Below are 21,413 nucleotides of genomic sequence, written 5' to 3'. Positions count from 1 at the left end.
AAATATAATTCATGTTGAATTAGAAAGGTATGTCCTAATCAAAGTCTAGCAATAATAGGAATGTTAAAACTGATAGATTATGAAGGTCACTGAGCTTATACTGCCAGATTTTTTACGTAAATGATTGTGTTTCATAAAATATTTTGTTGTAAAGATTTATATTACTATTTGGTATTTTAAATTCAGATATTTTAATAGGATTTTAAAAGATTTTCAATTAAATTGAAAATTCATAGTTATAATTTGGTTCTCTGGTGAAGGATAAATCAGTATATCAATATGTATTTATTGATTGTTTACTATGTGCCAGGCACTGTACGAGGTGCAGGGAATATAAATACAAGGAATGAACAAACACCTTTTTGCTATAAGCTTACATTCTTAAGGGAGAGACAAGAAGAACACATAAAAATATATGCATAAATATGAAGGTAAATACAAGGTGTTTAGAAGAAAAGACAGTAGCAGTTGTGTGATCAAATTTTTAAGAGATCAAGATGAGAAAGCAGTGCACTCAAGCCATGGGGTAGAGACAGTGTGAAGCACAGTGCTAGAGGATGGAGTACCACAGGTGAGGAAGAAAAGAAAGCCAGGATTGCTTGTGATGTGACCATTTGTTATGTCAGTCATCTGTCACATTTCTGCCACAAGGCTTTCCAGTTTTCCCACTAATTTTTGTTGCCTTATGACACCCCTAGAGTTAATGTTTTTGAATTTATCATGTACTGTAGTTTCAAAGTTCCATTGCTTCTGAGTCTTGGCTAACTAATCTCTTCCCCTGTTCCACTTAGTTGTTTTGTTTTGTTTTTACAATTTTCTGGTTATTTTGATAATTACTGCTTTGTAATAAACTTTGAGATTTGGTACTGCTAGGTTCCCTTTATTCCAACTCTTTTCTCCCATTATTTCCCTTGAGTTTCATGATCTACCTTTCTTCCAAATGAATCTTATTGTTTTTTTCTAGATCTATCAACTAATCTTTCCATAGTTTGGCATGGTACTGAATCATATTGATCAACAATGAGCAAGTAATATCTCTCCAATTGTTTGAGACTCTTTCTGTAGAATGTTTTATTGTTTTTGTATTGTTCAGTTGGTGGATAGTTTTATAGATTCTGTAGCTATTTGGGATGAAATTTTTCTCATAGGTTTTTTGGCAGGACTGAGTGAGAAATGAAATAATATTTGTAAAGCTCTTATGACAATGCCTGGCACATATAGGCACTTAATAAATTGATCATTCCTTTTTCTTTACGCATTGACTTGTTTATAGTGTTTCTAGAACTATATTTTAAAATAATGTTATCAGTGGATATCCTTTTGTTACTTTATTCTCAGAAACATACTCTAAATCAGCTCTTTTAGCCTGGCCAACCCTGCTTCTTTCTCCTCAGGCCAACCCCTACTCTTTTTCTTGGTTTTCCTTCAGACTGGACATAGCTTGCATGAAATAGACACTCAAATGTTGGTTGCTGTTAACCACTGGTTTTCTTTACTACCCCTTCAGACTAAAAAATTTACCTTCTGAAGGTAAATGCTATTTTTCAGAAGAGATCAACCTCTGCTGATCTGGGGGGATGCCTTCCTTGTCCTGGATCTTTGCCTTGACATTTTCAATGGTATCACTGGGCTTTCAAGGGTGATGGTCTTCCCAGTCAAGGTCTTCACAAAGATCTGCATCTTATCTCTAAGACAAAGGGCCACGGACAGGGTGGATTCTTTCTCCATGCTAGTCAAACAGACATCTAGGTTGGCTCATTTCCCCGATGTATAATTCTTAGAAGAAAATGTATGTTTTGTAATCTATAATGCTTAGTTTAAATTCTTTTGAGAATAATTTCAGGATAAGGATCTTGCCATCTCCCCAGAATCCAGACGACGAACCTGTTTGGTGAAGACACCATGAAGATGCCTGAAAAGCCTTCATTGTATCATGAAGACCAAAATTTGAACCTTGGGGTGCAGTTAATTGAAATTATGGGGAGTCGAAATTAAGTTGAATATATTGTTTTAAATATACACTATTATGCCAATAGGGGACTGCCCCCAAATTGGTTTTTTGTCAATGCGGCTAATTTTATCCATTCATTCATCTATTTCTTTTATCCCCAAATTCCTGAAAATTAGAAGTTGTCTATGTTTACAGATCTAGTGAAGAAAAAAGGGCCAACCTTTTCTTTTGCCGGATCTCAGGGGGAATTGTACAATTGGAATTTGGGAGATGCCATTTAAAAGTAGTGTTTGTGGACATGTGGGAGCTTTGAAACTACATTTCCCATGATTCCTCATGGCAAACGGGAAGTATGATGATGTAAGATAGGAGATATAGACTCCTGAAGTGACTTTGAACTTCCTCTTAGCTAGCAGGCGCGGGTGATAGGAAAGGTAAAAAATGGCGGAGGTAGTTTGAATACTTACAGGCGAGTGGTCTAATGATTTTATCTCTATCAGCATGGCTTTAATTAAAATACTAATTTATATTATTATATCAGTCTTTATCATTTTTAATTGTAACACCGACCAATAACTAAGTTCTGTTCATATGTTCCTAGTCTTTTGTAATCTGTTTATGGACTATGCTTGTTTGCTTACAACTTATACTTTGAAAGTGCATTGAAAGAATCACAATTTCACTTTTTTATTTAGGCAAAGTAAAATGAGTTTTTTGTTTTTCTTCTACAGGTGGCGGTAATACTTTCAGACTTCTAAAAACATTATATGATTTAAATCTGATTGCTGAGATCAGGAAACGAGTCCTAAATGTAAGTTGACCTTAATTGATTTGCCAAGGTTAGAATTAAGTGATTCTATGGGTATCTTGATATTTATTTTCCCATGTCTTGCTTTCCCTTCAAAAATAGATTAGCTGTTACATTTTAATTTCTTCCCATAGGCACAATTAAATAACACCAACCAAATTTGTGGGAATGCATTCTAGCACTAATAATAGATGTGGCATTATTTGTTATGTGTACTTATGGAGGTAAGACAGATCAAAGAGATATATAATATAGGAATAATTGGAATACTATTTCTTTTAGAATACATCATTTTATTATATATCATTTTAATAGAATATATACCTTTTGAATCCCCACCTCTAACCATCAGAGGTTTAGTTTTCTTTTTTTTTTCAGCTAGAAGGAAATTTATTTTTTTTTCCTTATTCACTTATTTATTTGTTCATTTATTTGTTTGTTCATTCATTCATTCATTTATGGGAATTATTTTTTATTTTGAATATTTTCTCCTAGTTACATATTTCATGTTCTTTCCCTCTCCCCCAATACCCCCTAAACCCCCTTAGCCGACGCACAATTCCACTGGGTTTTACATGTATCATTGATCAAGACCTAATTCCATATTATTGATACTTGGACTAGAGTTATCATTTAGTGTCTACATCCCCAATAATATCTCCAACCGCCCATGTGTTCAGGCAGTTGTTGGGATACTATTTTAGCAATGCCTTTCTGATGCTTTTTTAAAACCCTTACCTTCTGTCTTAGAATTGATATTAAGTATATGTAATAGTAAAAATATAGGAAATAATTATAATCAGAATTATAGGAAATAAAATGTTAGATGAACTTGTTGCATTTTGAAGTGTGAATTTTCAAAATACTGTGGACAAAGTGAACTGTTATATTTGAGATAAGAAGTAACAAAGAAATTGTGAAGAATTCTGTGTAGAAGATTACAAAACCACCTTGATTTGTGGATTCTATAAAACAGACTCTTAGGGCAGGAAGGACTGGAGAGAAAAGAATGTGGTTAGCTCAGAGATATTTGGAATGTTTTCAGCAACCTCCAAGGCTCTAAAAAAGACTGTAAATGAATATAATAATCACTTTCATGGAATCTAGGTCTTATTAAATTTGCTTATGGGTTAAAAAGTTTCTGTTATATTAAGAGGAATGTCCAGAAAATAATGCAAAGGAACAAGAAAGCCACTATCAACTATCTGTATTTTTCTCTCCCTTCATAGAGAAAAAAGTACTGCCCCAGAAGCTTCTTTCCTGCATGATAACTCAAGAGCAATGTACTTCTGCAATAAAAAAGAGAGAACCCCTGCACTACCTTTCTTGGGGCCCTAAATTCTTAAGACATCTCTTAGAAGCCAGTTTGTCAGGTTTTGTGATAGTGTAACCTAAACCTTTGCTCTATTTCTAGTCAGTTCTCTGCCCCATCTCTCTCCTCCTTTGCTGAAACTAAAAAGAGAAGATGTTGATTCTCACACACCCTTCAAGATAGTTGTGGATAACCATGGCTTTGATGTGTGCTTTTTTTTTCCTTTTAAGAGAAATGCTTCTTTTTAGTTTGTGCATGTGATCTGATCCAAGCTACAGATAGCTTAAGGATCACAACTGTTATTTATTGCCTTGGTGTAATTGTAACCTCAGAGACCTAGACCTGAGAGATTTTTCTTTCTTCTAGACAGACCAAAAGTAAAAACTTTATTCTTAGGTTTTTGGTGGATCCCAGATTGTAGACCAGTAAGAAATATATTTGCACTTGTTCCATGTCACCTAAAAGCAAGAGCTCCGTAAATTGGGTATGCCATCATTCAAACTTCACTGTAATTTCTACTACCCAGGCTCCAAGGACACTGACTTAAAAGTGCAGCAGGCTGAGTCATCTAGTGTCATTGGGTAGAATTCATCAGGCACCAGAGGCAGAAGTAACAAGAATATATAATTGAGATTTACCTTTCCAGTTTCCAGTTCAGAGCATTTGAATCAATGAAGGGCCTTAGAGGTTGAAAAAAGGAGCTCTCTAATGATGTGATCCATGCCAGCTTTAGTTACACATGCTGTGCCAATGTTAATTTGATTTTCTCCTCTAGGGCTGTCAGATCCTTACTTCAAAGGGAGTCTTTCTTCCTTATTTCCTACTATAGTAGCCTCATATCTTGGGCCAAGTATTTAGAGGGGTTTTTGCTTCCTTGGAAAATGCTTTTATCTTCAGAGTTGTAGATATCATTAGAGACTACAGACTAAACTTCTGGAGGTGTATGTGCTCTAAGACCCTAAAAACTGTGTTGTTACAGGATTATTCTTGGTATTGGTTTTTGGCTCTGCAGTCATTTCTCAATATATGACTTGGTTTTTTTATATCAGTTATATGGATCTTTCAGGCAGGTGTGCCATACATGGGATCTAGTGCTGGAACAAACATAGCCACCATCAGCATCAATACAACCAATGATATGCCAATTGTATTCCCACCATCATTAGAGGCTTTGGGATTTGTTCCTTTTAATATCAATCCCCACTACCTGGATCCAGATGTTAACAGCACACATATGGGTGTAAGTATTCCACTGAAAATTCTTATATTTGCTAAAACAATCTTAATGTAGATTTTGGCACATATAGTTTATACTTGCTGATATTGCTTGAAATCCATGTGGGAGGAGATGATATTTGAAACATAGAGTAGGAGGACTATCTCACAAAAGAGTTATAAGAGAAACTCTCTTGTGTTGTACTGCTTCCATTCCCTGCCCTCCCACCCCTTTTTAAGGATAAGCAAGCTATTGGGGGAAATTTAAAGAAAAGAAGAATAACTGCCCTCACTGAATTTCAAAATGCTTTTGAGAAGAAAAGAATTTTTATTGTTCTGGGGAATTCATGGTTTGTTGCATTTTGTACAACTTCTTAGTCAGAAAGAGTTTTTTGAATTTTATTATATTATTATACATAATATGTATAATTATATATAATTAAATTATATAATTATAATATTAAATATTATAAGTTAAAAGTAACAAAACATTAAAAGAAGTTGGGTGTTTATTCCTTGCCTTTAGGAGTATTATGAAAAAAAAAACAGTGGATAGTTATTGAGGTGGTAATCATTAACTCTCTCCTGAAAAACAAAGTTCGTCTGCTCTTAGCCCTTAGTCAGCAGTCAGTAAATAATGTATAGGTAAGGACTTCAGTGAACCCGACATTCATCACAGAGACTGAGATCCACAGGTACAAGGGTCACCAAAGTGGCATCTGCTTCTCTCTTAGATCGTTTCCTTATCTGGCAAATAGAAAAGAAGGCTAAGGCCTAATTGTAGCCTAAAAAATTTACTCTCCCTAAAAAAACCTACTAAAATGCTGAGTCTAGTGCCTTCTGCTTTGGTGAGGAACAGGGCTTCTTTTAAACCTTATTCGGGTGTGTCCCTGGCCTAGTGGCCTAACTAAGAGACAAAGCAGTCTTCTAGGCCTAGTACGGCAACTAAAAAAAATGGGATTTTTTTTTTTCAGGTGAAACTAAAAGCCAGCTAATTGGGTTATTTGTTCCCTAAGGTAAGGGAATGGCCTTCTAGCTGTATTTTCAGGGTTCCCGTTTGATCTCACCAGTCTTGCAGCTTTATATTAAGTGCAGTTCCAAAGCGAGCTGTGAGAAGGCTGACTTAGAGGATAGTTATAAGATAAGAAGAATTCAAGAAAATTTAGGAAGATTGAGGAAGTTTGAGACCAGAGTGGTCGCCAAATTGTAAGAGGGAGATTTTAAATATTTTATAGATATATATTTAAAGTGTGGCCGCCAGGAATCAACAATTCAGATTGATTCCATAATTAAAATAGACCCAAGTCAGGATTGGGTTTAAGGTAGTTTATTTACAATTAGGAAGGTAGAAGGTAGGGAAATAGAGGGAGAGGCTAGTCCAGGCCTGGAGAGGCCTGTGCGGAGAGAGAGTTAAAAGGCTAATTAAACTAGGCTACAAGCCACAAGACCTTAGAAATCAGAGAGGCTACTTAAGGCAGAGTTTGGAAACGCCAAGGTAGGCCAAGGAAGTCAGCCTAGCTTACCCACGTGACAATTCAGAGTAGAGGCAGCCTGAGGTCTCAGCCAAGGACCTTCAGCACCAAGTTCAAAGCCGGAACTCTCTCACCAGCTAGTAACTCACATACTTGAAGAGATAATGTCTCTCTTCACTTCCTGTGGGTCCACCTCTAATTCAAGTGGACAAATGGCAGCCTCTACACTGATTTGGACTGCCCAAAGGGCCGTCCCTTATTCTTGATTTGTTACTTATTGTCATGTGTGGGTAACTCGTCTCCCCTCCCCTTTGAGGGAGGTGGGGATGACATCATCTCTATGCCTAGGATAAGTAGAGTTTTGACTATGAATGGGTTAGAGCTAATTCCATTTACACACATAGCAACAAGCATTTCCATCTGATAGGCATGATATTTTACCAAAAGAAAATTTCTGTTTGATGAAAACTAATGACTTTCAGGGACATGATGCTTTTTCTACAAATATTTTAAACCCTTCCCATTTGCCTTAGAATCAGTACTTTTGCGTTTTAAGGCAGAAGAGCAGTAATAGCTAGGCAGTGGGGTTAAGTGACTTGTCCAGGGTCACACATCTAGGAAGTTTCTGAAGCAAGATTTGAACCCCAAACCTCCAGTCTCTAGGCCTGGCTCTTTAATCCACTGAGCTAACTAGCTGCCAACACGATACTTTCTTTTAAAATGTTTTCATTTGTTTGAGTTTTAAACCTTCCCCAGTGCATCCTGAGAATAAACATTTGCACTGGCAGTGGTCCATAAGAGTAATATATACAAAAGGCCTTGGTTAATAGATGATCATCTTTATTTAGTTAACACTCTAAGACAGTGATGGGCAAACTTTTTAAAGAGGGGGCCAAAGGAAAGGAAATACTCATCTGTCAATCTGTTTCTAAGGCAACTCTTTCGAAGTTTCATTGTATTGTATCCTACTCATTGTATTCGTCAGATTAGGAATAATGTCATGGCCAGATAGAACATTTCAGGGGGCCTCATCTGGCCCACTGGCCGTAGTTTGCTCATCACTGCCCTAAGGCCTATTAAAACCAAAGTATTTACAGAGGAGAAAACCGCCTCCAGTTGAGTGAATACCCAAGGCTTCATGGCTGGTGCCTTATACAGTCAGGACTCTCAACCCAATTTCCCTTTTTGTTACTGCTGCTTTTTCTCAGGTGCTTTAATTGATGGCAAGGATAAATATGTTTGTTTGGCAAGTGAGGAAAGCTCCAGTAGCAAGGCATGAGGGACTTAGTTTTAGTTGCATGTGGTATCCAAACCATTACATTTTGTGGGTGCCAGAGCATAATGTGAAGCAAGTGTTATCTGAACACCTCAGGGTGGTAATGAAGAGAGAACAGCTTCACAAGGGCTACCTGAGGAAGTCATTTGAGGCTTTCAGATGACCTTTCCCAGATTCCAGGCATCCTTCCACAAGTGGTTTAGTAATGATAGTCCCTCATCACTGATGCCTGAGGCCTTTAAGGGACTGAGGAAACTCACAGGCATCTTGTTACTGTCAGTCATGTCTGACTCTTCATGACCTCATGGACCATGCTCTCTAAAGATACTGGAGCAGTTTACCAGTTCCTTCTCCAGTGGATTAAGGTAAACAAGAAGTTAAGTAACTTGGATGCATCTGTGGGGCAGGATAATAAATGGAAACACTGATTGGACCCACCAGTGATAGCTTTCTCTTTAAAAAAATGTTTCCCCGGGGGCAGCTGGGTAGCTCAGTGGAGTGAGAGTCAGGCCTAGAGACGGGAGGTCCTAGGTTCAAACCCGGCCTCAGACACTTCCCAGCTGTGTGACCCTGGGCAAGTCACTTGACCCCCATTGCCCACCCTTACCACTCTTCCACCTATGAGACAATACACCGAAGTACAAGGGTTAAAAAAAAAATTATAAAAAAATGTTTCCCTTCCCTAGGAGACACGTGAAGCACGGATTCTTCAGTATCACGAGGAGCCAGACACCCCTCCAGTGCTGGTATTGTTCGCATTTTGCTTCTATAGCCAATCTCAAGAGTGGGAAGCTAAAGATAAGACCATATGCATAGCTACAATCCCAGGGCTTTTCCCAATTTTGTGTTTGCCTCTCTCATCTTTCCTCTTTTTTTTCTTCCACTGCTCCACTTTTCATTTGCTTCAGCCTGGTATCTAAGGCAGTAGGCACCTTAAATTACACTCCAGGAAGAAAATCAGATTTCTTTACAAGTGATGAGGAGATGCTTCCAGGGAAACAAAAGTAAGAAACTGGCTTTCTTCCCAGAAAACAACAAACAGGTTTCAGTAACAATTAAAAGATTCAGAGAAACCGGGTTTTGGCATATTAAGATACTTGGGAAGCCAGAAAACCATGATAATTAGAGTAATACAGGCTTATTCAGATCATTACTCAGAACTTAATCTTAGGTCATTTCTGTAAAAAAAAAAATTCCTTTTTAAAGAAAAAAAAGGAAGGCTTTCTTTTTGTTAGAATTTTGAATCTCTTCCTTTATCTCTCCTATACCATATCTTATCACTTCAACTTTCCATGGCTAAACTATCACCAGATATAATATTTTAGGTTAATATATAATTTAGTTCAAATTAGCAATTATTTTTTCACCTTAAGAGAACACACTATAAAAACAACTGTTCCTGAAATGTGTCCACTGACCAAAATTAGTTTCAGTTCTGCCCTTCATAAAGTTTTCTGATGCTGCATTTTGGCATAGAAGTGATCCCAGGCTCTCAGAGAAGAAGTTGACATTATGCCTGGGAGGCCAGTAAGGATGAGGTTTGAGAAAAGGCAATTGAATTTAGCAGCTGAGATCTTCAGTAAATGAAAAAGCAGTTTGATTCTAAATGGAATTGGAAGCAGATTATAAGGGACTGACGAATAGGAAGAAAGGAAATGTTAGCAGAGAGAGCCCTTTCTAGAAGTTTGGATGTGAATATGAACTGAGATTAAAATAATAACCTTGGTGGAATGGCAGGATCAAGTCAGGCTTCTTAAAAATTGGTGTGTTTTTAGTATTCATTTAAAAAAAAATTGTATTCTGAATCCTCTCCCTCTAGCTCCTCCCCCACCCATTGATAAGGCAAGCAACATGATATCCATTATACATGGGAGCTCATGCAAAATACATTTCCACATTAAAGATGCTCAAGTACGTTTTTCAGGATAGAGGAGACCTATGTTTGTCCACATTGAGGAAGGAGTCAGTGTGATAAGAGACTGAAGAGGAAAGGAGAAGGAATGTTGGAAGGAGAGAAAGCTTCCAGGGGAATGAGATCCAGAACACAAGATGAAGGGTTAACCTTGACAAGGAGATGGCCCACTTCTTCAGCGGAGACTAGAACAAAGAAGGATGGGATGGAAAAAGGAAAGGGAACCTCATGATAAATGGACTCTTTTTTTTTTCTTTTTTTCAGTAAAATAAGAAATGAAAATTGCTTTGTGGTAGTGAAATTAGATGATAAATTGGTAGTGAACCAAGTCTGCATGCTTGTTTGACTTTCACTAAGAGTGTTAAACAGTATGTGAATAGGTATGGAAAAGAAAGATTGTAGATGATCCAGGGTTTGGCAAGATATGACTGATTAGAGGGGGAAGGATTCAAAGTTAGCCAATAATAAGTGGTTGAACTGGTGTCATCAAGTTAAGACTGAAGCTGGGCTGATAGACTGGATAGATAGGGAGAGCTTTATTAAATGCTTGTTATGTGTCAGGCACTGTGGAAGTCAAGAGGCAAGAACAGGTTTTGGAGGGGTGAGGCAGAAGGAAATGACCCGTCACTGATATAGGAATTATTTCCAAATGAGGCATAAAGATAAAATTCAACACCAAATTATAAGAAAGGATAATATCAGATATGGTACAATTAAAACTACTACAACCTGATCTACATTTTAAAAAATAGAGATTAAATAAGGGAAGGACTTTAACATGAACTATCATCTTTTGTTATACACATTTAATCAGTGAAAGTACTCCCCCCAGAGCTATTTCCAAACAGAATCATAAAGCAGCTGAAGGCCGCAGTTTTAGACTGTAAATTAATTTGTAAAGGTTTATCTGTAGAGGAGATAGGTTACAAACAATAATTTCTGATAATGAGATAAGCAGTAGAGTAAAAGAAAACAAGCTTGTAGAAAGCTAGGAACTGGTTGTGTGGTATCATCCCCTGGGGTTTTAAGGAAGAAACAGAAAAGCAGACAAGTAAACAAAAACAATGGAGCTGATCTTTCAGAAATTTGAAACTAATCCATTTCCCTATTATTGACAGTGAGGCTACCATGAATATTGTCTTCCCTCACATGCTGTGTGAGATAAAGTAGAAATGTTGGGGAAAGCAGCTGAACTTAGACCAAGCATACACAGAAGTCTGCTCAGAAGATAGTCATTGTGAGATTGTTGAGGAATTCTCAAGCTATCCAAGAGTGAGAAATATTAGGAAAAATTAGGGACCTTCTACAAGGTGCCTGCCATGCACCCAATAAGAACATGCAAAAGTCCATTATTTTAAACATAATGACCTCTTTATTGAGTTGTACAATACTGTACTGATTGTTACTGAAGTTGCTTTCCACTATCACAGACTATTTCCAGTTGAAAATCCAAGTGAAAAAGGGATTTTCCAGTGATAGTAAGATCTTTCACATGTCTCATTTGGGCAGGACATTGTGCTGATTGCATCAAGCTCCAGATTATGCAGAACCTCCTACATAAGATCCATAACTACACAAGAATTTAGTTTCTAGGTTAGACTACCATCCAGACTGAGAGGAAATTGGATAAAGAGGCCATTTTACCAATCCTTTGGTATATATCTTATGGTCAGACTTTGCAGGTATGCAGTGAACCTGGGCCCAGATAATAAGAGAAAGCCGAATTGCATATGGAAAAAATTCCATAGTGTGTTTATTTTTTGTTTGTTTTTTAAACCTTTACCTTCTGTCTTAGAATCAATACTGTGTATTGGATCCAAGGCAGAAGAGCATTAAGGGTTAGGTGACTTGTCCAGGGTCACCCAGCTAGGAATTGTCTGAGGCTGAATTTGAACCTAGAACCTCATCAGTGGGCCTGGCTCTCAATCCTCTGAGCTAACTTGCCCCCACATAGTGTTTTTAGTAAGGGTCCCCCTCCTCTAGTTATAATGAATTTGTATTTATTTTGTATATGTACATGTTCCCTCTTCCTTTAGAGTAAGTTCTTGAAAGCAGAGATTGTTTAATGTTTTATTTTACATTTATGTGTCCTAGCATAGTGCTCAGCATGCTGTAGAGTTTAATAAAGGCTCATTATTTGCTATATCTAGTCTCTATCTTTTTTTCTCCTTTTTCCTTTCCTTCTCTCTTGACAAAACATCATAATCTTCAAGAATCAAAAATTGTAAGACAATGGCTAAAGGACACTTCCAATGACAAATTGTGATCAAGAAGTTAAAAAAAAATCATTGGGGTGATAGTATTGCCCAAAAAGAGGAAGTGGCAAGTGAAGGTTGGCAGATAGTTTGAATTCTGCATTGGAGCTCCAGGAATGTGAATAGACCCAGAGGAAGGCCTAATCTCCTGGGGTTATTTTGAAGACATCAGCAAAAAAAAAAAAAGATGGGTATCTGCGTTATCTTAACCAGTGGAGGGTGGAACCCATGTCTGTAAGATCACTGGTTGGTCGAAGTATCAGCACCAAAGCATTATATGTCACATAGTAACAATATATGTGCAATCAATGACTTTAATGTAGTCTGTGTTAAATATAAAAATTATTAGGATGATTGGTTAAGATAATCAGTTTTTTGGAATCAATATAATCTAAATCAGTATATGTGATATGAAATATTTGCTTTTATTAAAATCTTGGTTTTTAGGTTTTATGTAAGCCATAAAGATACTAGCTTTTGGGAGAGTCAACAATCTCTTCTCTGAAGTTTACGTTCTATTGGTAGAGAAAATGTAATAGAAAATATGTACATATGTAAACAGAATAAATACAAATTAGCTAGGGAGGGCACAAAGAGTTGAGGGCATCAGGAAGGCATCCTGTAGGAAGTGGTACTTGAGATGACTTGAGGGAAGCAAAGTCATTTTTGAGGAGGGGATGCTTCCAGCAGAGGAGAGCAAAGAGGACTTAGGCTCTCATTCTAGGGCTAGTATGGGGGTACTACAGAGTGCCAACAGCACTAGAGAAGAGGGCCAGGGATGCAGTATCATCTGGGGAAAGTCAGGGTCCTCTGAATTCAGTTAAAAAGGAATTAAGGGGAGGTAGCTAGGTGGCTCAGTGAGACCTCCTTAGAGAGGGGAGGTCCTGGGTTCAAATTTGGTCTCAGATACTTCCTAGCTGTACCCCCATTGCCTCACCTTTACTGTTCTTCTGCCTCGGAACCAATATACAATATTGATTCTAAGACAGGAGGTAAGGATTGTGATATGCAGAAATGGGCAGCCGTTTTCTTTAGGTGCAAGTTAGCAGTTTGCCACTTTGGAACCCAGAACTTGGCAAAGCACCCCAGGGTGACAGTTAAGGACAGGGTATAAATTGGGTGTCCACAAGCCCCTGGGGACTGCACTTCTTTCATCTCAAGGGTTAGGGAGGAGGTGGTGGAAACTGGGCCCCTGGGTGGTTTAGGAGATTTGAATTAGGCAGGCAGGTATGGACAACCCTCATTGCTAGCCAAATTGAAATCTTATTGACATAGCCAACAACCATTAAATCAAGCAAGAGTGAACAGCTACTTTCAAGAAAACAACAGCATCTGACCCAGGGGCCTCACAGCTACATACAGCAACAGAGTTGAGAAGTGTCCCTCAAGGTCTTCTCATACTCTGCACCTTAGGAACAACTTGTCTTTCAAGATTTATTTTAGTTTCAAATAATTAGGCAAGATCATTTAGGGTACCCTTTACCCTCCTTTCCTTCTCCCTCTTACCCTCACTTTGATTGCAAATCAACCCTGTTTTATCCAAAATCTAAATAATCTTTGAAACCAACTACTAATCTTAGTAACAGCAACTAGTTTCAAGCAGTCAGATCCAGATAACATCAGTAGCCAGCTTTAGTCTTTCCAAGCCAGTGTGATCCTTCATTTCAACCTAAGGTTTAAGGAAGTCACATTCTACTTCCTGGAACATCTACCAACTGCCTGGCTGGATTGGTTTCTAAGGCCTTGTGGTTTAGCAAAGAATTCTTGGACTCTTAAAAGAGGCTTAAACCAGCTGGTGGGGAACAAATCTATACTCACATCTAGCTGTGGTTAGGGTCACTCTCTCCCTCTATTAAGCAACCATCACTAGCATTTCCTGAGCCCCCTGCTGCTCATAACAGTTTGGTGAGCACAGCTTAGGTCAAGAACCTATATTGCATTTTCAACTGACACCTGTAGCAACGACTCTGGCAAAAATGACTTATATCGTCAGCAGCTTTTGCCTTCTTATCTGGACAATTTCGCGGGGAGCGTACCAGCTATGACTCATACAAATGGTTCGATGTGACATTGGCTGAATTTATATCCTATATCCCAACAATGGCTGCTATTGTGGTCTCTATTTTTCAAGGTCTCTGGGCATTGAGAAGGGTATGTGAACATCTGTGGGGAACTGTCAAACCCTCTAACAACGATTCCTTGGTCCAAGCTCTAAGAGAACAGATTAAGCTATTGTTTGAGGTCAATAAGCAGATCCATGAGGGAAAACGATTGGATGAACACACCATTCTCCAATTAGAAATAATTGAGAGTAATCAAATGGGCGCATGCACAAATTCCAAATCTAGCAAAACTGAGGACAAGGCTACTGAGACAGAAACTATAATTTTCTGTTCTCCCAATAGTAGATCGTACCATCGTCCAGTTGGAAGGGGGAATTTTACATGTTAAATCATACGAGGCCTTCACCCCTAATGACCTCAGGCACCGTTTCCCCAAGTTCTACCTCAGCCCTTACAAGAGCATTAAAGAAACGAAAAGGGTTTACACCCTTTTTAATCTGAATTTTGGGGATGTTGAATTTCTATTGGGGGAATTCTTTTCACCATCTGAAAAGGACAAGTTCCTCCAAGAGACTAGAACTAACCCCAACTTAACTGCATGGCCTACTATGCACCAGGACCTTGAACTAACATCTCACGCTAACATGTAGTACTTGCTGCAATGCTGGACTGATCTTTTGGAAGCTCTGCGCCTCTATGCTAAAAGACCAAATTCCTGGTCAAAATTTAAGAAGTTGAGGCAAGGGGAAGATGAACACCCTAGCAATTTTCTAGACAAGCTCATAGAGTCAGCTGAGACAGTCATAGGCCTAAGAGACATCCAATTACTCAAAACTGTTGACTACATTAGGAGACAGTTTGTTAAGGGTACAGTATTGCCAATCCAGAAGTATTTTAGGCAAAGCTATCCTCAGTGGGAGACTTTATCTCTTGAGGACTTGAGACAACATGCCTCTTATATACACATCTCCAAGACCAAAGAACTTAAGGCTATTAGGCAGTCTAAGACTGATAAGGATGCAGTGATTGCAGACCTTAAAAGGCAATTAAAACAAGTCAAAAAAGATAAAGAGATTGAAGAAATTAAAAACTTTGCATTCCCAGCCAGAAGGGGGCACAGTCAGTCTAGGCAGTCTAACACCTTTAAGAACAGGAATAATACAAAAAGATGTTTCCTTTGTGGGTCTTTTGGTCATCTGGTAAGATGTGCCATTATAAAAGGCAGATAAACTTTGGGAAGAGCAATAACACCAGCTCTGACCATAGAGAGAATAATTCTCAAAAGACCTTTTACAACTCCAGATGATCTAGCAGATCTGGCAAGATAGAAGACACTAAACATGGCAACCAGTGTTGTGATCATTTGTGCAAAAAGCATAGTCAGTCACCATCCCTTGACCAGATGGAGAAATAGTTAAAGCAAGGCGAGATTCCAAAGCACTTATGAAGCCAGGCCTTATTACTGACTGACTATGCTAGTGATGGAGTTTCCTATATGGATAGAGGCAACATGAATGTTTCTAAAAGACTGGACAAAGAAGAGCATATGTCTATTGCAAGCTGCACAGAAAATAATGACATTACTGTTGCAGAAGATCAAGAATGGTTAGATATAATGCAAATGAGACAAGAGATTTTGGGGACAAGTGATGATTATAAAAGGGGTCAGCTTACACATTCCACCTCAGTAGGATTGGATGCGAAGCAAAAGGACTGCACAGGAATTTGCAATGGCTTGTTTACAGGAGCATTGCAGTCCTGTTTGAAGACATCAAAATCACAAACTCCTGTCTTTATTCCAAGTTCTAATCAAGTGGATAGCTTGGATAAAGATGAAGACATAAGAGATTTACAATATATTCACAAAGGAATATCATGTGTAACCCAAGAGGAATTGTGTCTCAAAGTGCTACACCATTCTCATGCTTTAGACACAAAAAATGCTGGTACAGGTAGACTACTTCACAGAATCTTGAGGAAGATTTGGTTTCTGTAGAGCAGGACGCTGTTACTGAATGACAAGTAACATAGGGGATCCCTTAGCTACACATCTTGATCCTCAGGCTAAGGAATTCATACCCGAGGCTTGGGTGAGAGAGACTCATGATCTGACATCTCAAGTAGCTAATGAGTTCAGTTATAACATCAATGAGAACTGCTCAGTGACTGAGGTTAACAAAGAACAAACTTCAAGTCATATAGACTGCAGGGCTGGAAAGTGTACTCCAAACAGTCTTTGAGATAGGAGAAAATAACCTTGACATAGTGGAGAGAGGAAATAATGTCTGTACCCTGAAACCTGACACTACTAAAGGGGAAAGTTCTAGTCTTGAAGACTGTCAAGCTCAGAACATCAGAGTGGGAGAAACCTTTAGTGAAAAATCCACCTTTCCAGCCCTCTGCCAACTCCATTCTGAACATTCCATAAGCCTAGCTGAAGACAGCACTGTTGTCAAGACTACCCTGAGCCCTGCTCAAGCTCAGAGGGGCTGTCTGCACTCTAGCTCAACATTCTATTTGGACTCAGACAGATGCAGGACCTCAGGAGACTCTGAAGAGTTCTCTGCTCTGTCTGAAAATGCTGACTGACACAAGACATGATGGAGTACTTGTTGAAGACCATAAACTAGACTGGATCCAAACTCAAGGCACACAATCTGTTGAGGAATCTCAACTACCTCTAGTTCCTATTAAGTCCCAATAGTCAGAGGGAACCCCTCATAAGTATAAATATGGGGGGGGAACCTATGATGCCCTTGTGGACATGGGGGCTACTTGTTCTGTACTCAGATTCCAGAAGGATGCAAATATCAGGGAAGTTTGAGAGTGAGGGGTGCTTCAGGGTTAGCACAAGAAGTCCCAAAATTTAGAGCCAAAATGGTGAAATTGGGCCCTCTCACAATCGAACACACTTTCCTGTTGATGCCATCGTGTCCTTCCAATCTCGTTGGGAGGGATCTTTTATGTAAATTAGCTGCAACCATTCAATGCCAACCAGATGGACAGATTTACCTCTATTTACCTAAGAGATCCCTGAAATATTACCCAATTTTATTTTTAGACCCATTTGAGGAGGAACCAAATTACCAATATGACAATAGTGAATATCAGGTTCCTGATCACATCTCTGACTACATTTGGGCTAAAAATTCCAATGATGTTGGGAGAATTCTGTCTGCAGAACCGGTGAGGATAGAGGTCAAGGAGGGAGTACCACCACAAATTCCTTGATTAAAATTGAGCAAGGAAGCTACTGAAGGTGTAAGACCCATCGTTGAGAGTCTCTTGGACCAAGGAATCTTAAGATATGGCTTCTCACAGTATAATAGCTCTATCATACCTGTGAAGAAAGCAAAATTGACTCCTGATGGGAAGACTCAATGGCAATTGGTACAAGATCTAAGAGCTGTTAACAACCACGTTAAAAAGACTCATGCAGTCCATCTTAGTCCATCTCAAATTTTAACAGCTATACCAACCACAGCCGAATGGTTCACTGTCATCGACCTGTGCTCTGCATATTTTTCTGTTCCTCTGCACAGAGACAGCCAACAGCTGTTTGCCTTCTCCTGGCAAGGGAAATCCATCTTATGGATGCGAATTCCTCAGGGATTCGTAGATTCCTTATCTGTCTTATAGATTCCGTATCTGTCTTCTGGTGGTAGCCACCCCTTCACACTCTGCTCTCAGGTAGACCTTTGTTAAAGAAAAAGGGGGATATAAACCCCGGTGCTATCTATCTGGGCTGACAGTCTCTATAATCTGAGCCTGGCAAGCTGGCTCAAGATCTTCAGGTGGTAAATGGATCTAGGCTAAGTAAGAGATGAGGTTGCCTAGATGATCACCAAATGTGCTAGTAATCCCCAGAACCTATAGAATTCAGCTTAGCCAAGCCTACACCTCTTTTAACAGTGCCCAAGCCAAAAGTATTGAGGAGTTGTATGATCTTCTTTAGCTCCTTGGCTTGGGGTTGGGTTTGATGATAAAGGGTTGATTTGGGCTGGTATTGATTTGCTAAATGGATAACGCTAATAATCTGACTGTAGTATGATAAATCCCTCTCCCAATAGCTGTAGATGTCACTAGTCAGGAAAGGAGCACAAATCTTGAGCTAGATTAAACTTTAACAGGATTTATTGCTTATCTTAAGGGTTAGGAACAAAAAATCAGGATAGAGGTTTGGGGATGCTATAATATGGCTAATTAAGTTAAGGTAATCGAAATCTATAAGTAATAGGTTGATGTCAGGCTGGAGATTCTTCTCCCTCACACAATCCCTGGTTTCACCTGGCCGTGGTGCAAACCAAAGGACAGGGAAGGATAATGATGTTCTTCTTAGCACCTTGATGTTATTCTCTCTCAGCCCTATTAGTATCAGCAGAAATGAACTTCCTATGGCACTGAGTTATGGATGCTGGATTTGCAGGTCTATGGCCTATTCTCCCATACACCTCCCTCCTCCTAGAATTCCCTTCTCTGATTGAGACCCTGGGTGGTGCAGTCCAAGGGTATTTATAGAGGTGGTCCCAACTGTCTCTTGGCCCTGGCTCACACCACCTGGGTAAATTCTAAGTTCTTTAACTGAAGATCCTGTCACTCAAGCTGTTTTCCATCTTGTCCCAAAGTTCCTTATCACACCTTTCAGAGTATAAAAACAAAAACGCTTACTGACAATACTTAGTACATCTGTAACTTAAAGGAGGCTCCATAAGTCAAGGACTTGAATGCTGAACAGAGAAAGAATATTTTTATTCTTTTCCAATATAGCATAATTGCAGAGGAGTTAGAAATCTATTACTCTCATTGTGTTAGGATGTTTAAAAAGTTAAAGGGGAGTTTGAAAGAATCTTAAGTAAAGATCCCCAAAGTGATTCTGGCAAGTAGAGTTAACAGTCAATTCTGTGAATGACTACAATATTGTATATATGAATCTTTTAACTAGAATATTTTCTGAGAATAAAGAATCTTAATGCTTTTTTCACCCGTTACCCAGCAATCTCATTGTATCTTCTCATCTCTTAACTGCCACTGGTGTGCTAAATTAAGATCCAGAACACTACATTTTTCTTTTTTTTTAATTTAAACATTTATTAATATTTATTTTTAACATGGTTACATGATTCATGCTCCTACTTTCCCCTTCACCCCCCTCACTCCCCCCTCCCATGGCCAACGCACATTTCCACTGGTTTTGTCATGTGTCCTTGATCAAGACCTATTTCCAAATTGTTGTTAGTTGCATTGGTGTGGTAGTTTCGAGTCTACATCCCCAATCATGTCCACCCCGACCCATGCGTTCAAGCAGTTGCTTTTCTTATATGTTTCCTCTCCTGCAGTTCTTCCTCTGAATGTGGGTAGCGTTCATTACCATAAATCCCTCAGAATTGTCCTGGTTAAGATCCAGAACACTACATTTCTTATGCTATTCTGAATAACTGAATTAATATCTGTGTCCACCATTATTCATCTCAGAAATTATCAATAATTTTTTAATTATTTCAATATAATTTTTCTACATATTCACAATTCAACCAATAAGATATAGTATTTACTGAGATGTATTTTTCCCTTATACAATAACATTTAACTGGGTGGATTTATACACATCAAAAATTATTCATTATATAAAATCTCCAGGGCATAAACTATAATGTATTTTTTATAAATTATCCATAATGCATTAGGAGTCAACTGAGATGCCATCTTTTTCAAATTATAGCTAAATATCTTAAATGGATAAAGTTTCTCAGACAGGTATGCATTAATTCTCTGAATTAAGTTTATTCTTCCTTTAGGCTAGGATTGTCCCTTTGTTGAGCTTTCATGGTTGCAATTATGGGATGCAGCATTGATAAGTTCTAGAATGTGACTGTCACATAGAAATTTAATAAAAAAATTCACAGAATAAGGGCTATAGTGATTATGAAAAATAATCCAGGCAGAAATCTATAATTCAGAGGCAAAATGAAACTCTTACTTATTCTGAAGAACCATTCTACCAAAAATTTCAGGGTAAAGATAATAAGACAATAGATTATGGCCACCACAACTATATTCTCACACCAACTGATATTGATGTCAGTGAAGTAGGTCCCAGAGTCATTTTGTACCAAGTCAAACAGACATATCTTGTCCAAGAACTGCTGCAAGTTTTAGATGGGGAAGCTTTGGAAGTAAAGGAATTCCTTGTTCACACCAGAAGTTTTGAGATTCTCATAGCCCTCCTTTAGCAGAATATCTCCCAAACATGTAACCCCATAGAAATATACACATATATTCTCTTTCTCAGGGTCAGGAGTGTAGGGTTCTTATGGTTGGGTACATGATAATTTGGTGATAAATTCTATCAACATAAAAAAAGTTTAATGATCATTTTTCAATACAATATCCAAATTTTTGGTTTTTTTCCAAGACCATCATCATACTTAGCATATTGAAATTTTTTAATCAAGGGTTTACGTGAAGGATCAATTCTACTGGTGGAAGGAAACAAAGCAACACTTTTAGGAAGAAGTAAAGCTCGGCTTTTTCTGAGGTACAGTAAAATTTGATTTAGAAAATGTTAAGTATTTTAAAGTATAAGAAATAATTTTACTTATATAATTAAATGACTTAACATACTTCATTACCTAACTTCATTAAATAACTAGTCCATGGATCAGCAATTTATCGTGGGGTGGCACATGGTTCTAGGGATGTCAAAGCCCACTCAGTAGATGTTGGCACTTTTTTCATGGTATCTGGCAACAGAATGGTTATTATCAGGTCACTGAGAGAAACTGATACCTTTCTTCCTGTAGGAAAAAGAAATAGGTACCAGGGTCATCAAGCAGTAAATTCTAAAATGGCTGTGTCTGTCTGCTCTCTGACAGGTCTGGGGCCACTAGCACTCAGTCATACTCCCAAACTCTGTATCTATGCCACCTAGTTCTCGGTCACTGCTCATCTTCAGAGAGCTTATTGGGACAAGAAAGAGGTGGCTCTTGGCAGCTCTATGATATTAACTTCTCTGATGTAGACAGTTGGGCCCAAGGAAGAAGCCCTAAAGGCAAATCTTTGCTATAGGCCTTCCTTGGTAGGGTAGGCAGGTGTTCAGTAAAGTCCTGAAAGCAGTTGGCTCATTAAGCTTCAGTTACTTTCAAAAATTTT

The 21,413-nt window shown here is 38.4% G+C and overlaps 1 protein-coding gene across 1 annotated transcript in view; it reads left to right on the top strand.

Moving 5' to 3' along the window:
• Nucleotides 1-21,413, top strand: part of LOC123242705 (alpha-aspartyl dipeptidase-like) — a 28,914-nt gene that overhangs the window by 6,449 nt on the left and 1,052 nt on the right. The window contains 4 exon segments of the mRNA XM_044670649.1: nucleotides 2,683-2,762; nucleotides 5,138-5,311; nucleotides 8,721-8,780; nucleotides 20,717-20,799. Coding sequence (XP_044526584.1) covers nucleotides 2,683-2,762; nucleotides 5,138-5,311; nucleotides 8,721-8,780; nucleotides 20,717-20,799 — 397 coding nt within the window.

The sequence above is a fragment of the Gracilinanus agilis genome, chromosome 3 (assembly GCF_016433145.1).
Source record: "Gracilinanus agilis isolate LMUSP501 chromosome 3, AgileGrace, whole genome shotgun sequence".
Taxonomy (NCBI): domain Eukaryota; kingdom Metazoa; phylum Chordata; class Mammalia; order Didelphimorphia; family Didelphidae; genus Gracilinanus; species Gracilinanus agilis.
Note: the sequence above shows the minus strand (reverse complement) of the source record. Positions and strands in the feature narration are given on the sequence as shown.